Here is a 16,700-nt window from a genome sequence, read left to right on the forward strand (position 1 = left end):
AAATAAATAAATAACTAGAAGTAAAGTAACTATCAGGCAAACAGAAGCAGAGGAGTACAACCCTTACTAAGAACAGTGCTTTATAAACTTAGACAACAAGAATAGAATTGCTATAGCAAGATAGTAATGAAAGTTCAGAATACATAGGGACAAATAGAGATAACAATGACTAAAAAGGGGAGGATTCAAGATCCAAATTTGCAAAATGGCATGGAAGACACTGGAAGACTGTATATATATATATATATATATATATATATATATATATATATATATATAACTATGCTTTACATATTTGTAATGGTAACCAAACAGCAAAGATTCAGAACCAAACTATGTACCATAAAACAAGAACCAGAGGCAAAACCCACAAAAGCCAACCAAAATAGAGAAACAGAAACACAAGGACAAGGAAGCAATGCAAACACCAACCTACCAGAAAGCAAAAGATAAAATGGCTATAAGAAGACCCCATATTTCAATAATTACCCTAAATGTAAGTGGACTGAACTCACCAATAAAAAGGCACAGAGTTGCAGAATGGATCAAAATAAAAAATAAAAAAACCCAACCACATGCTGCCTCCAGGACACATCTCAGCTCAAAATACAAATATTGGCTCAAAATACAAATATAGACTCAAAGTGAAAGTGTGGAAAATGATATTTCAAGAAAATCACATTTAAAGAAAAGGGGGGAGTAGTGGTACTAAAATTAAAGAGGTAAAGAAAATACTGAGGGACACTTCATAACAATAAAAGGGAATCATGCGCCAAGAAGATATAACACTTATTAATATCTATGCTCCCAATCAGGGAGGCCCCGAATATGTAAAGCAATTACTAACAGAACTAAAGGGAGAAACAGACCAAAATGCTATCATAGCAGGGGACCTAAATACCCCACTGTCAGATATGGACAGATCATCCAAACAGAAAATCAATAAGGAAGTAAAGTCTTTAAATGACACATTAGACCAACAGGACATAATTGACATGTACAGAGTGATCCATCCCAGAAGAGCTGCTAAAACACTGTATTCTAATGCATGTGGAACATTCTCAAGAATCAACCACATACTGGGACACAGAGATAGCCTCAACAAATATAAGAGGGTTGAAATCACCGACCATATTCTCTTATCATAATGCTTTGAAACTAGAGATCAACTGCAGAAAGAAAGCAGGAAATCCCATGAATACATGGAGATTAAACAACATGCTACTGAAGAATGGCTGGGTCAAAGAAGACATAAAAAGAAAGAACAAGAGATACGTAGAAATGAATGAAAATGATAGCACAACACATCAAAACTTTTGGGGCATGGCAAAAACAGTCATAAGGAAAGTTCATATCATTAAAGGCTTACCTCCAAAAAACAAGAATGAGCCCAAATAAACAACTTAACACTTCTTCTTAAAAAACCTGAAAAGGGAGAACAAAGTCTGAAGTCAGCAGAAGGAAAGAAATCATCAAAATTAGAGCAGAATTAAATGATATTGAAAACAAAAAAAATGGAAAAATAAATGCAACAACACACTGGTTCTTTGAGAAGGTTAATAAAATTGACAAATCCCTGGCTAGACTCACTAAAGAAAAAAGAAAAAGGACAGAACAAACAAAATCAGGGATGAAACAGGGGAAATTATGACAGACGCTGCAGAAATACAAAGGATCGTACAAGAATGCTATGAAGAAGTACAAAATACCAAATTTAACAACCTAGAAGAAATGGACCAGTACTTTGAAAAATACAACCTTTAGACTGAACCAAGAAGAACTGAAAAATCTAAATAGACCCATCAGCGGTATGGAAATGGAAACGATCATCAAAAACCTACCCAAAAGTAAAAGTCCAGGACCAGATGGCTTCACCAGTGAATTCTAGCAAACATCCAAAGAAGATTTACTACCTATTCTCCTCAAACTCTTCCAGAAAATTGAAGGGGATTCAATACCTAGCTTATTTTATGAGACCAATATTACCCTGATACTGAAACCTGATAAAGATAACACAAAGAAAAGTACAGACCAATATCTCTCATGAACAGTGATGCAAAAATTCTAAGTTAGATACTAGCGAACTGAAAACAGCAACATATCAAAAATATTATATGCCACAATCAAGTGGGCTTCATCCCAGGGACACAGGGATGGTTCAACACATGCAAATTTGTTAGTGATAGACCACATAAAGAAATAAAAGAATAAGAATCATACGATCATATCAAGAGATGCAGAAAAGGCCTTTGACAAGATACGGTATCCATTTATGATCAAAACACTTAACAAAATCTGTATAGAAGGAAAGTAACTTAACATAATAAAAGCCATATATGACAAACCTTCAGCCAACATTATACTTAATGGTGAAAAACTAAAAACCTTTCTTCTAAGATCAGGAACAAGACAAGGCTGTTCACTATTGTCACTGTTATTCAATATAACATTGGAGGTCTTAACAAGTGCAATCAGACAAGAGAAAGATATAAAAGCCATCCAAATTGGAATCGAAGAAGTCAAACTCACTATTCACAGATGACATGATCCTCTATATAGAAAACCCTAAACACTCCACAAGAGCACGACCTGAAACACTAAGCAAATACAGAAAAGTTTCTGGATACGACATCAGTGTTTGAAAATCCATAGCATTCCTATACTCTAATAACCATCTGGTTGTGGTGCTTTTTGGGTGAAGGTAATTAATCACGAATTCAATTTTTAAAATAGAAATAGAGCTCTAATGGTAATCTCTTTGTCCTTTGTGAGTTCTGGTGGTTTGTGTCTTCATATGAAGTAGTCCATTTTTTTAAGTTAAGACATATGGGGGAGAAGAGTTGTATATAGTATTCTTTTATCATCCTTTAATGTCCATAGCATAAGTAATGATGATCCTTCCTTCATTTCTGATATTAGTCATTTCTGTCTTCTTTTTTATATCTTTGTTTTTCTGGCTACAGGTGTACCAATTTTGATCTTTTCAAAGAACCAACTTAAAAATTTTTTTCATTATTGTTTTTAATTTTTAATTTCATTAATTTTTAATCTAATTTTTGTTCATTTTCTTGTGATTGCTTTAAGCTTCAATGGCTTTTCTTCATCTAGTTTCTTAAGGCATAAGCATAGGTTATTGATTTAAAATATTTTTATTTTTCTAACATACATTTAATGTTGCAAATTTTATTTAAACCTATGTTTTTGCTGCATCCCAGATATTTTGATGTTATATTTTCATTTTTATTTCATTCAAAATATATTTTTGTTTTTTAACTTTATTGAATAGTAATTGATGAATATAATTGTATATTCTTAATTTGTACAATGTGATGATTTGATATACATATACATTGTAGATTTAGTACCAAGATCAAGATAAGTAACACAGCCATCACCTCATGTAATAAATAATTAACTCATTGTGTGTGTGTGTTTGTGTGTGTGTGTATGTGTGTATGTGTGTATGTGTGTGTGATATGTGTGGTGAGAATGCTTAAGATGTATTCTGAGCAATTTTCAAATATACAATAATATATTATTAACTGTAGTCCCCACACTATACACGTGATCTTCAAAAGTTTTACTTCTTATAACTGATATTTTTTTCCTCTTTTGTACACCACCCCATTTCCCTCTCCTCTCAGCCTTTGGCAACCATCATTCTATTTTGTTTCTATAAATTGTATGTATGTATGTATGTATGTATGTATTTTGTTTGTTTATTTATTTATTTATTTATTTATTTATTTATTTATTTATTTATTTTTAGGCTCCACATATAAGTGATACCATAGAGTAATTTCTCTTTCTATCTGGCTTATTTTACTCTACCTTAAAGATTTATTTATTTATTTTCACAAGGAGCAAGATTTCTTTCTTTATTAATGCTGAATAATATTCCATTGTTCAGAAAATATACCATATTTTTTTTATCCACTTGTTTGTCATTGTTTTCTCCCAACCCATAGGTTGTGTTTTCACTTTGCTGGTGGTTTCCTTTGCTGTGAAGAGTGTTTCAGTTTGATGTAGTCCCATTTGCTTATTTTTGTCATTTTGCATGTTTTTTTTTGTGTCCAATCCAAGAAATAATTTTCAAATAACATATCCTCCATGTTTTCTTGTAGAAGTTTTATAGATTCAGGTTTTAACATTAAGTCTTCACCTCATTTTTGTGTTTATTTTTGTGTATAGTGCAAGATAAGAGTCAAGTTTATTTTTTTGCATATGGATATCTAGTTTTCCCATCACCATTTATTGAGATTATCCTTTCCCCATTATGTATTCTTAGCACCTTTTTTGAAGATCAGTTGACAGTATGTGCATGAATTTATTTATGAGTTCTCTCTTCTGTCCCATTGATCTATGTCTGTGTTTATGCTAGTACCACATTGTTTTGATTACCTTGTTTTGATTGTTTTGAAGTCAGGAAATGTGAAGTCTCTAGCTTTGTTCTTTTTATTCAAAATTACTTTGGCTATTCAGGGAATTCTGTGGTTCCTTATGAATTTAATACAGTTTTTCTATTTTTGTAAAAAAAATTCATTGAATTTTTTACAGCAATGGCATTGAATCTGCAGATTGCTTTAGATAGCATGGACATTTTAACAATATTAGATCCTTCAATCCATAAACACAGGATGTCTTTGAATTTGTTTGCGCCTACTTTAATTTCTTTCATTGTTGTTTTATAGTTTTCCATGCACAGGTCTTCAACCCCCATGCTTAAGTTTGTTCCTAATCATTTTTAAAATTTTATTTTGATGTTTATATAAGTGACATTGTTTCTTTTTTAATTCCCTTTAAGATAGTTTATTGTTTGTGTATAAAAGCACAACAAATTTTTGTACATTGATTTTTGTATCCTGCAACTTTATTGAATTTGCCTATTGCTTCTAACAATTTTTTGGTAGAGTCTGAGGTTTTCTACATATATGATCATGTCATCTGCAGTGATAGTTTTACTTATTTCTTTCCAATTGGATATATTTTGTTTATTTTTCTTGTCTAATTTTTCTGGCTTGGATTTTCAGTATTATTTTGAATAAAAATGGGAAGAGTGGACATCTTAGTCTTGCTCTGGATCTTAAAGAAAAAATTTCCAACTTTTAGTTTTTCATCATTGAATGTGATGTTAGTTGTTGGCTTTTCATATGTGAGTTTTATTATTTGAGATAAATTCCTTCCATACATAAACTGCATATAAATCTACATTTATGAAAAACAAAAAATATGAAAAATAAATGTGAAATTATAACTTTTAAGATGCAAAAAAATACCAAAATTCATCAGCAGCAGACTTTCAACATGAAAAAAGTGTTACAGAAAGTCCTTCAGATTTTGAAAAATAATAATACTAGATCAAAAATAATACCAGATCAAAACCTAAATCTACCAAAGGAATAAAGAGTATAAGATATGGTAACTAAATGTGTAAGCATAAAGCTATTTTTGTATTGAGCCCCCAAAATAATTATTATTTTGAAGTTTATAACAGATGTAGAGGTAAAGTGTACAACAACAATCACAATGGTGATTTTTATCAAATATTTAATGGAAGAAATAATGCCAGTTCCAGAATATTAAAGGGTTTAGAATACTTACTAGCTCAGTTTTTGAGGTTAGTTTTATTCTGGCACCCAAAGCAGACAAAAGTATTGCAATAATTAAAATCTATAAACCTATATCCCTCAAAAACGTATGTCAAACACCCTCAAAACTTAGCATATCATATCTAAGAAGGCGATACATAATGAATAATTGGGGTGTATATCAAGAATGCAGATTGATTTTATATTTAAAACAAAACATTCACTATACTATGAAATCTAAATTGACCTATCAACAGTAAGGATTTTGAAACAATGATCAAAATTTTCCCCCAAAATAAAAGTCCAGGACTAGATGGCTTCACTAAAAAATTCTACTAAACATTCAAAGATGATTTAACACCAGTCCTTCTCAAACTCTTCCAAAACTGAAGAAGAGAGAATACTACCTAACTCATTTTATAACATTATCCAGATACCAAAACCTGATAAAGATAACAAAAAAAGAAAACTACAGACCAATATCTCTGATGAACATAGACACAAAAATACTAAACAAAATACTAGCAAATCAAATACAATAATGCATTGAAAAGATTATACATCACAATCAAGTGAGGCTCATTCCAGAAGTATAAGAATGGTTTGACATATGCTAATCAATCAATGTGATACACCACATAAACAAAATAAAGTATACAACTCATATTATCATATCATTAGGAGCAAAAAAAAAGCATTTGAGAAAACACGGCATCCATTTATAATTAAAACGCTTAAGAAAATGGGTATAGAAGGAAAGTACTTCAACATAATAAAGGTAATATATGAGAGACCCTCAGCTAATATCATACGTAATGATGAAAAACCAAAAGCTTTTCATGTAAGATCAGGAAGAAACAAGGATGCCTGCTGTCACCACTCTTATTCAAATACTATTTGAAGTCCTAGTTAGGGCAATCCAAAATAAAAGGCATCTAAATTGGGAATGAAAAAGTCAAACTGTCACTTTTTTTGCAGATGATATGATATTTTATATAGAAAACTCTAAAGACTCCACCAAAAACTATTTGAAACAATCAATAAATGCAATAAAATTGCAGGATACAAAATCAATGTACAAAAATCCACTGTGTTCCTATATACTAACAATAAAATTTCATTAAAATGTTTTTTTTAATTTATTTTGCAATTACAACAACAAAAGAATAAAATGCCTAGAATAAATTTAACAAAGCATGTGAAGAACCTGTAAATTAAAAACTGTAAGACATTTAAAGAAATTAAAGAAGACAAAAAAGTAGACAGATATTCCATGTTCATTGATTGAAAGAATTGACATAGTTAAAATAGTCTTACTACAGATTTAATGCAATCCCCGTTAAAGTCCCAATCACATTTTTTAAAACAAAAAGAACAAAAAAAAAATCATCAGATTTGTATGGAAGCACAAAAGACCCTATATAGCCAAAACAATTCTGAGAAAAAAAGAACAAAGCCAGAGGTATCATTCTGCCTGACTTCAAATTATGCTACAAAGTGACAATCACTTTTTCTGCCAGCGTGGTACTGGCAAAAAAAACAGATTCACAGACAAATGGAACAGAATTGAGAGCCCTCAAATAAATCCACATAAATATGGACAAATAATTCCAACAAAGGAGCCAACAATGGAGAAAAGAAATCTTCTTCAATAAATGGTGCTGGGAAAATTAGAAAGTCACATGCAAAAGGATGAAAAAAGATTGTTATCTGTCACTATACACAAAAATTAACTCAAAATGGATCAAAGAACTAAATACAAGACCTGAAACAATAAATTACATAGAAGAACACAGGTATTAAAGTTATGGACCGTGAATATAGAAAGGATTTTATGAATTTGGGCTCAAAGTCAAAGGAAATAAAAACAAAAATAATGAATAGGACTATATTAAACTAAGAAGCTTCTGCACAGCAAAAGAAACCATTAATAAGACAAAGAAGCAACCAACGGAATGGGGAAAGATATTTGCAAACAACTCCTTTGATAAAGGGTTGTTATCCAACAACAAAGAATTAATACAACTCAACGACAACAACAACAATCCAATTAAAAAATAGGTAGAGGATCTGAACAGACACTTCTCCCAAGAAGACATATAAATGGCCAACAGACATATGAAAAGATGCTTAACTTTACTAACTATTATGGAAATGCAAATCAAAACTACAATGAAATGCCACCTCATACCTATTAGAATGGCTATCAGCAAGACAAGGAATAACAGGTGTTGGAGAGGTTGTGGAAAAAAGGAACCTCATACACTGCTGGTGGGAATGTAAATTGGTACAACCACCCTAAATTGGTACAAACAGTATGGAGGTTCCTCGAAAAATTAAAAATAAAATTTCCATAATGAAGTAGCAACAACCCCTCTTCTGGGTAGCTACCTGATAAATTTGAAAACATTTCTCCATAAAGATATATTCCTCCCCATGTTGTTTGCAACATTATTCATGGTGGCCAAAACATGGAAACAACTGAAGTGTTCTTCGATAGATAATTTGATAAAAATGTCATAGATATATAATGAACTATTACTCAGTCATAAGAAAAGATAAAATACTACCATTTATGACAACATGGATAAATCTTGAAATTATCATGTTAAGCCAAATAAGTCAGAAAGAAAAGGTTGAGAACTATGTGATTCCACTCATATGTGGGATATAAAACTGAACACAATAAATGAACAAGACAAAACAAGCAAACAAAAACACATAGACACAGACAACAGTTTAGAGAAAAAGGGGAGGGAGGAGGTAAAAAAGGGTAAAAGGGGTTAAATATATGATGATGGAACAAATTTTGACTTTGGTTGGTGAACATACAATGCAATATACAAATATGTTATAGAATTTTACACTTGAAACCTATATAATTTTATTAACAAATGTCACCTCAATATAGTTAATAAAAAAGCTTTAAAGAAAAAAATATGATCATCTTAGTACAAGCAAAACCTTGGACAACATTTAACATCCATTTCTAATTAAAACATTTAACAAATTAAGAATAATTTGTTATTTTATCTCAACATGATAAAAGAGAAAACAGCTATGAAAATCCTACAGCTAACATCATACTGTCACGAAAGCCTAAATATTTCTCCTAAGATCAAGAACAAAAAAAAAGATGTTAGCGTGCCTTACTTGTATTTAACATTTTATTGGAGATTTTAGCCAGTGCAATAGGCAATAAAAAGATATACAAAAAAAATTAAATAAAAAAAGGAAATGTAAAACTATTTGCAGATGTTGATTACTTACACAGAAAATCATATGGAAAATACAAAAAGCTACTAGAATTACTAAGTGAATTTAATACATTTTTATTATACAAAGTCATTATACAAAATTCATTTCTATATATTAGCAATAAATAATTAGGGATTGAAATTAAAAAAGATTATCTGCAATATATAAAACATTTAGAGATAAATTTGCCAAAATATATTCAAGGTCTACATAACTTTAATGAGACAAAATAAAATAAGACCTAAATAAATCAAGATATATACTGTATTTGTGAATTAGAAGACAATATTGTTAAGTTATCAATTCTCCCCATATTGGCCTATAATATTCAACATTCAGTACCCATCAAAATCCATGCGGGTATTATTGTATGCATTGACAAGATAGTTCTAGAATTCATAAGGAAATACAGAGGATCTAGAAAATCCCAAACAGCTATAAATAGGAAAGATAAAGAGATAAAGATAGAGTTCTTACACCTGACTTTAAGGTTTATAGAGCTGCAATAATTAAGACAAGATGATATTGGCATCAGAAATAATAAAATGCAATGCACAGAAATAAAGTCATGCATAAATGGCCAATACATTTTTGCAAATGTGCAAAGGCAATTCAATAGAGAATGGATAATCTTTGCAACAAACATTTCTGAAACAATTGGATGTTCATGTGCAAAAGAACATAAAAAGTAAAAGTTTGATTTATACCATGCATCACATGCAAAATTTAACTTAAAATGGATCATAAACTAAAATGTAAAACCAAAAATTATAAAGCTTCTGAGAGCATACAGGAGAAAATGTCTATGACCTTGGGTCAGGGGACTATTTCTTACATATAAACCAAACACATAATTTGGGAAGAAAAAAAATTGTAAGTTATATTTTATCAATATTCAGATCTTCCACTCTTCAAAAGATATGGTTTGGAGAATTAAAAAAAAAACAAACTGCAGACTAGGAGAAAATATTTGCAAGTCAGATGTTATAAAAGGACTTGTGTGCAGCATAGAAAAAGAACTTCTAAAACTTAATAATAAAAAAAATCTAATAGCTCAATTATGAAAGGCAGAAAAGACTTGAACACGTACTTCACCAAAGAAGATAGTAAATATGCATGTGACAGTGTATTCAACACAATTAATCATTAGGGAAATACAAATTAAAATCACAGTTACTACATGGTTATTAGAATTTTAAAATTGAAATGCTTGACTATACCAAGTGTTGGCAAAGATGGGGAGTAATCATTTCCCTCATACAATAGTGTTGGGAATATGCAATGGAAAATCACACTGGTGTATATATATACCATATGATCAAGGAATATACCATATGATCAAATGACTTCACTCCTAAATATTTATCCAAGATAAATTAAAACATATACCCATACAACATTTGTATACAAATTTTTGTAATAATTTTATTTATAATAGTCAAATAGTTGAAACATTCAAATGTTCATCAACAGGTGAGTGGAGAAATAAATTATGGTATATCCAAATAATAATATGATACTCAGATTAAAAGGAATGGGCTATTGACACACAAAATAACATGAATGAATCTCAGAATAACTAAGCCAAGTGAATGAATATGTTCCTTGTCTTCATCGCTTCATAAGTGTACACCTATGTCAAAGCATATCAAATTGTGTGTTTCAAACATTAAAAAGACCATTAGGATGTCAAGCAAAGACCCTCTGGCCAAGGCCATTATAAAATGTAGTTAGCTAACGATTGGACAGAGATGTCCGTAAGTGCTTTGAACCACAAAGTTTCCAAGTTTTCTCAGAGCTCTGTATTTGTGTTGGGAATGTTTGAAATGTCTCAGCAGTTTAAAACTCTTTATTACCTTTCACTTCCTAAGTGCACATAATCACAAAGTGAGCCAGAGTAAGAGCTTTCTCAGGTCTTTCTTTGGCATGCACATGACCCTGAGTATGTGTGTTGTTTTCTAGATCCCTGGGAATACGTAAGACATTTTCAAAGCCCCTTATGTCTCTCATTCTGCAGCTTTTCTTTTAAGATTTTCATCAGCTTCTTGTTTGCCCCAGCTCTTACCACCATCTCAGGGAGTTGCAATATTGAATGTTGCCACTGGTTTTGGTAAACACCCCGGAGAAATGTTGTACTCAGTGAGAAAGCCCTGAGTTAAGTTAACTAAAGATAAACCCTGCTAGTAGGGGCTTCAAATTAACTGCCAGATAGGTCAAATGTTGACAGCTTTGTGAGAATGAGCTTTTGTGGAAATTCCAAGTCCATTCTGCTTCTCTGGTGATTGTTAGGCTGCTGGGGTTTTTTTTGTTTTGTTTTGTTTTTGTTTTTGTTTTCTGGCTACTATGATTATGAAGTTGCTAACTTTCAAAGCTACCAAAGAGCTGGGGAGAGGGGTATAGGAATGAACAAGTTGATGCCATAAAGTTTTATGTTCTTACTGAGATGTAACTGTTTTTCTTAACACTCCTCAGATTGTTGCAAGATCTTCGTTAATTTCCAGAATTCTGAAAAAAATTGATTTCGACACATGGAGGTTTTTGCTATAAAATTCTGGAAGTGCTTCAGTCATTATAAGATGTATGAGGGATCAGGTGTATAAAAAATAATAGGTAAGTTATTTAGAAGTATGAACAATGTTACGTCAGTGATACTTGTGGATGACCCTAGACCTATGTCTATGTGTATTCATTAGTGGCAGTGATCATGTACCCTAGAGCATTGTGTGTGTTAATTTTGTGCTGTGTAACCAAACATTCCCAAACCTAGTGTCTTAAAACAACAATCATTTATTTAGTCACAAATCTACAATTGTGTCAGTTGTAGTGAGGAAGGCTTTTTTTCTTTTTTACTTGGTATTTGATGGGCAGCCTAACTGAAGTTAAATGGCTCAGTCATCCAGTGCATAAGTCTGAGACATAGCTTTTGAGGGCTCAAGGCCTCAGTACCTCTTCATGTGGGCCTCTTCTCTTGGATCTCTTACATGATCCATGGTTCTTCAGAGCATGGTGACTAGTTCCAAGAAAAATAGAAAGGGGCTGCCTTTAATGATCGAGCCTCAGAAGTCACAAAACATCTTCCAAATTTGAAAGGGGAAGATATCGACTCCCCACTTTTTGATGGGAAAATGTCATAGTTTCTTTTTAAGGAGAACATTAAAAAATAATGGTCATCTTTTGAAAAATATAACCTGCTCCCATATCTCAAAATTTTATAAACTTTTTAGAGGGAGAGTGTGTGTATGTGTGTGTGTAATGGAGGGTGATCTAAGTTCAAAGACTCCTATTCAAAGTTTGGGGAATTCTATCTCAAAGAGAGTGTCCCTTGATTAAGAGTGGTAGAACTGGTTCTTGAACATCTGACTCTAAAGTTTATATATTTGTACAACGTTCTGGGCAAATATTATGTCATCATAGCTTCTTTAAAGTCTGTGCGCTCTCTTGGTTTTAATGTTTCAGATATTTACTTTAATTTACATAGCAGAACTGTTAGTAATAATTAAAATGGGATTTATATAAATATTGAAAATACAAACTTTTCAATAAAAACTCTAAGTAATAGAATATTTTAAAGGAAATGCTATATTATTAAATTCTAGCATTGACTGTGGGGGAGACACAATTGTATATCTTATAGATCTTAACGTTATTTAAATAATAGTCCAAAACCATAAGTCATTTGCATGGTCATTATTTGAATGCCATGTTTATTTTGAAAGTCCTTCACCCTATGAGAATATTTGGTTTACCTGATTGTATGCATCATAATTTTTTGTACACTTTACCTTCAGGAGTACTGGTGAACTCTTTCAGAAGTTCCATGCTCTTGAATGACCAATAGCAAGAATGCTTAGTCACTCTTGTAGCATGTCTTTCTCTGTAAATTATCCTGTCCAAATAATGACTTTGTTTTCTGACAATTTGACATATTCATCATAAAGAAAATATCAATTTGTGTCCTATTTGCATTGTAAGGAGACTGGGAAAATGATAGTCTTAAATAGTTGTCTTTTCTCAAGTATTTTTTTCATTTCGATTAATATTAATTAATTCTCTAGTTCCTTTTTCTTTAAATTTCAAGTGAACTTATAATAGCAAAATACACAAAATCTCCTAAACTTAAGAATCAACCCCAAAGATAGAAATGTCTAAAAAGAGGAAATATTGGGGATTGACAATTTGTCACCTTCACCTACTAGATAAAAAACAAATTTTCTGACTTGATTAATTTTTGTGAAGAATGTGTATGTGTATTATTTTATTTCCAGATTTTGAATACTGGGTTGAACAAATATTTTACTGAGTTACCCTTTGTTTGGAACACATAAGAAGTATAAGTGGTCTTTGCTCTTAAAGTTCTTACAGTTGAGTTATGTACATGAAACCGTCAATAACAATATGAGACAGGATATCTTCAGCGCCATTATGAAGGCCTATAATAAACCAATGTGATAAAGAACCCATGCTGCCGGAGTCATATATGAAGATGGAGATGCAGAGTTTGAGAGAATAAAGGATTCCTACTGAGTAGACAGATATAAAAGTTTTAAGGTCAAAGTTGAGAAAAAGGGAACAATGTAAGACCATAATCTTATATGGTCAAATCTTCTTCCATAATTTATTCTATTATTTCAGGAGAGTAGCCATTTTACAAAACAGAGTAATGCTTAGGACAGGACCATAACTTGTTTTATTTAGTACTATCTTTCATTCTAAATTTGGCTCTCCATATATGCTACCCATCTTTAAAGCCTACTCTTATAAGAATAATGATTTTGCCTGGGTTACTTCTGTTACTTTCTTCAGATATATCCATAACTCCGAGACACTAGAACAAAGAAAATGGTTCTGAATTTTGGATGAATGCTGAATCTTCATTGCATTTCTTTCTTTTTCGATGTATTTTTCTCTTTCAGGAATGCCAGTTTGAGACTCTACATTTACAGAGGACTAGGCACTATTTAAAAATCATGGAATCCTTATCTCAAAGAGTACTGCCCTTGATTAAAGGCCTAAATGATTTTGAGACTTTTAATGTAATTAGGAGTTCACAAATGGCAGGGGTAGGTTTGAGTCTCCCTAAGGTATTATGATATCATCCAAATGTGTAGTCTCTGAACCCATACATATTTGATTTGAAATCCTGGTTTCCACTATCCTGGCATGACCTTGGAAAAGTTACTTCATCTCTCTCAGTCTCAGTTCCCTTATACGTATAATGTAAATAGCAATATTGTATTAAAATATAGTTCTATGGAGAAATAATATAAAAACAAGCAATTTGCATAGTGACTTGCACTTGTGCGTCAACATGATTATGGTACTATTCCAGTTTTAATAGTCTTCCATTTTTTTTCTTTTTCTCTTTCACGTTTTTTCCTTTAAAACACCTCTAAATAATTTGTAAAATACTTCTCCATCTCCAACGTCATCACCCAAGTTAAACATAGTTTTCTCTCACGTCTAGGATGCTATAATAGTCTATTTACTGGTCATGCTAACACTTCGCGCCCCTTCCCTTTCTTCTCATTTGTTGCATGATTTAGCATTTAAAGAATATGGCTTCTTTTTTCCTGCAGATGAGGAATAAATAGAATAGAAATAAAGAGGTAGAATGACCAGTGCAAAACCTAAGCTCTTTACTCTGGTATTCAAGGCCCTTTTCAGTTCATAGAGTAGTTTAGGGTCATTCGCTAACTTCTCTGAATATAGCATGACTCCCTCCACTTATAAGGGGAGCTACTTTAACTAGAACCTTGAGTTACCTTTTGTCACCTGGGAGTCTAGAAATACCTCTTTTTTAGAGGTACTTGCTTTCTCCATGTTCAAAGAAGATATCAAAACCTTCATAGTTCTTCAGAGATAGTTTAAATCTTAGCTTGTATAATAAGCTCTCTTTGACTTTTTTAACCTGCTTTGTAAGAAACAGAGCATCTGTTTTGCACCAGGCACTCAACATAATTATGTGATTTAGTCTTCCTAAAATCCTACAAAGTAGTTATTTTTAACTTATGATTAAAAGAGGACACTGAAACACCATGCTTTACAGAATTTGCACAAGATTATACATTTAGTGACTGATAGGATCAGGATTAGAATACGGGTAGGCAAAATTGGTTTTAAAATCTATGACATTTCTATTACTAGTTAAATGCAATCTTGGTGAGAGAATAAAGATAATGATACTTTCTAAGTAGCCTTGTGTGAGTCCCTTTTCTCCTTGTAGTTATATTTTATCATAAAAATGTGGTTTGTTCTCTTAAGATAAATGACTTATATACAAAGTTTAATTTATTGTTTGAACATTGTATTTTGTTATAAGTATTCTTTAACATGTTATATATTTAGTAAAATTATTTAATGCAAAATAAAAGAAGAATCATTTAGTAAAATAAATGAGGATGCGAATAGCATTTTACATACCTCTGAGCCATAGAACATACCTCTTTTCATAGATCTTGGAAATAGTCTAGATCGACATTGCCTAATCCAGTTCTTTCATTTTACAGGTGAAGAGTTTGTGGCTGAGACATCACTTGGCCAAAGGGATGGAAAAAACTTCGTAGCTGAGCTAAAACTCTGTTATAGTGATTTCCACTTGAATGGTTTTCTTTCCCCATTTTGATATGGGAATAGTTGCTTTTCTGGCAGGAAAATTAAGAGGATCACAGTACAGGTTAAGGAGGTGGGCTACCTATTGTAGACTCTCAGGAACCTTGGCCCAGCAGTTTTCGCAGAGCCAGCTTCACTTCCTTGTTCCGTAGAGTGTAAATGAAAGGGTTGAGCATGGGAGTGACTATTGTGTAGAAGATAGCAGGGGCCCCAGTTCCTGCTCCACTGGAGTGAGGCTGCAGGTAGATGCAGACAGGTGGTATGTAGTACAGGAACACCACTGTGAGGTGGGAGGTGCAAGTGGAGAAGGCACGCTGCCGGCCCTTTGCTGTGCGGATCTGCAACACTGAAGCCACGATGAAAATGTAGGATATGATGATGAGGATCAGGCATCCTGCTGCCACAATACCAATGTTGGCAAGCATGACTAGCTCATTAATGGTAGTGTCTGCACAGGCCAGCTTCAGCACAGGGGGGATGTCACAAAAGAAGTAGGCAATATGTTGAGGCCCACAATAGAGTAAGCGGAAAGTGAGGGAGGTATGGATTGCAGAGTGCACAGCACCTATGGCCCAAGTAATACCAGCCAGCCCTGCACACATCTGCCTGTTCATGGCAACTGAGTAGTGTAGTGGCCGACAGATAGCAAGGTAGCGGTCATAGGCCATGACTGTGTACAGAAAGCACTCTGTGCTGGCCAGGAAATGGAAACAGTAAAGCTGTACTGCACAACCCTCAAAGGAGATAACCTTCCCATCAAGAGTCAGGAGGCCTGCCATGACCTTGGGCACTGTCACTGTAGATAAACATGCATCCAGGAAGGAGAGGTGCCCTAGGAAGTGGTACATAGGAGAGCAGAGATGAGGGTCACAGCCCACAGTTGTAAGAATGAGAAGATTCCCACTCAAGGTGATGCTATAGATGAGGAGGAAGAGGAGGAAGAAAAAGCTAGGATGTTCAGCTGTGTACATCAGACCCTCCAGGAAGAAATGGCTCACCATGGTCTGGTTCGGGTTGTCCATATCCATGACTTTCACACACACAGAGTGGTTAGTTATCCCCTTTTGTGCAAAAAGCACATCAACAGACATAATAAATAGTCATTTACATTTCCTGAAATGTCATTAGCCATTAGGTCATGCCATCTTGGTCTTGCCCATAAATGAGCGAAAGATATATAGGTTCAATTCACTCTTTTGGCCTGTTCTAGTGTTTTCTTGCTGTATGTCCAAAGTAAATCTTTTT

General features: G+C 32.8%; 2 protein-coding genes across 2 annotated transcripts in view; both read right to left on the bottom strand.

Annotated features, from left to right (window-relative positions):
- The window catches only part of LOC107502265 (olfactory receptor 8D4), a 127,629-nt gene that overhangs the window by 85,420 nt on the left and 25,509 nt on the right, over positions 1-16,700 (bottom strand). The gene's annotated exons all lie outside the window — the stretch shown is intronic.
- LOC107502264 (olfactory receptor 10S1) lies at positions 13,740-16,685 on the bottom strand. The gene has a single exon (XM_016129323.2). The coding sequence runs from the start codon at positions 16,544-16,546 to the stop codon at positions 15,551-15,553; it is 996 nt and encodes a 331-aa protein (XP_015984809.1). The 5' UTR covers positions 16,547-16,685; the 3' UTR covers positions 13,740-15,550.

This window comes from Rousettus aegyptiacus, unplaced genomic scaffold, assembly GCF_014176215.1.
Source record: "Rousettus aegyptiacus isolate mRouAeg1 unplaced genomic scaffold, mRouAeg1.p scaffold_m13_p_5, whole genome shotgun sequence".
Classification (NCBI taxonomy): Eukaryota; Metazoa; Chordata; class Mammalia; order Chiroptera; family Pteropodidae; genus Rousettus; species Rousettus aegyptiacus.

Bases quoted from the DNA above. Each gene is read 5' to 3' on its own strand.
- LOC107502264 (XM_016129323.2), bottom strand. From the start codon at position 16,546: ATGTCTGTTGATGTGCTTTTTGCACAAAAGGGGATAACTAACCACTCT.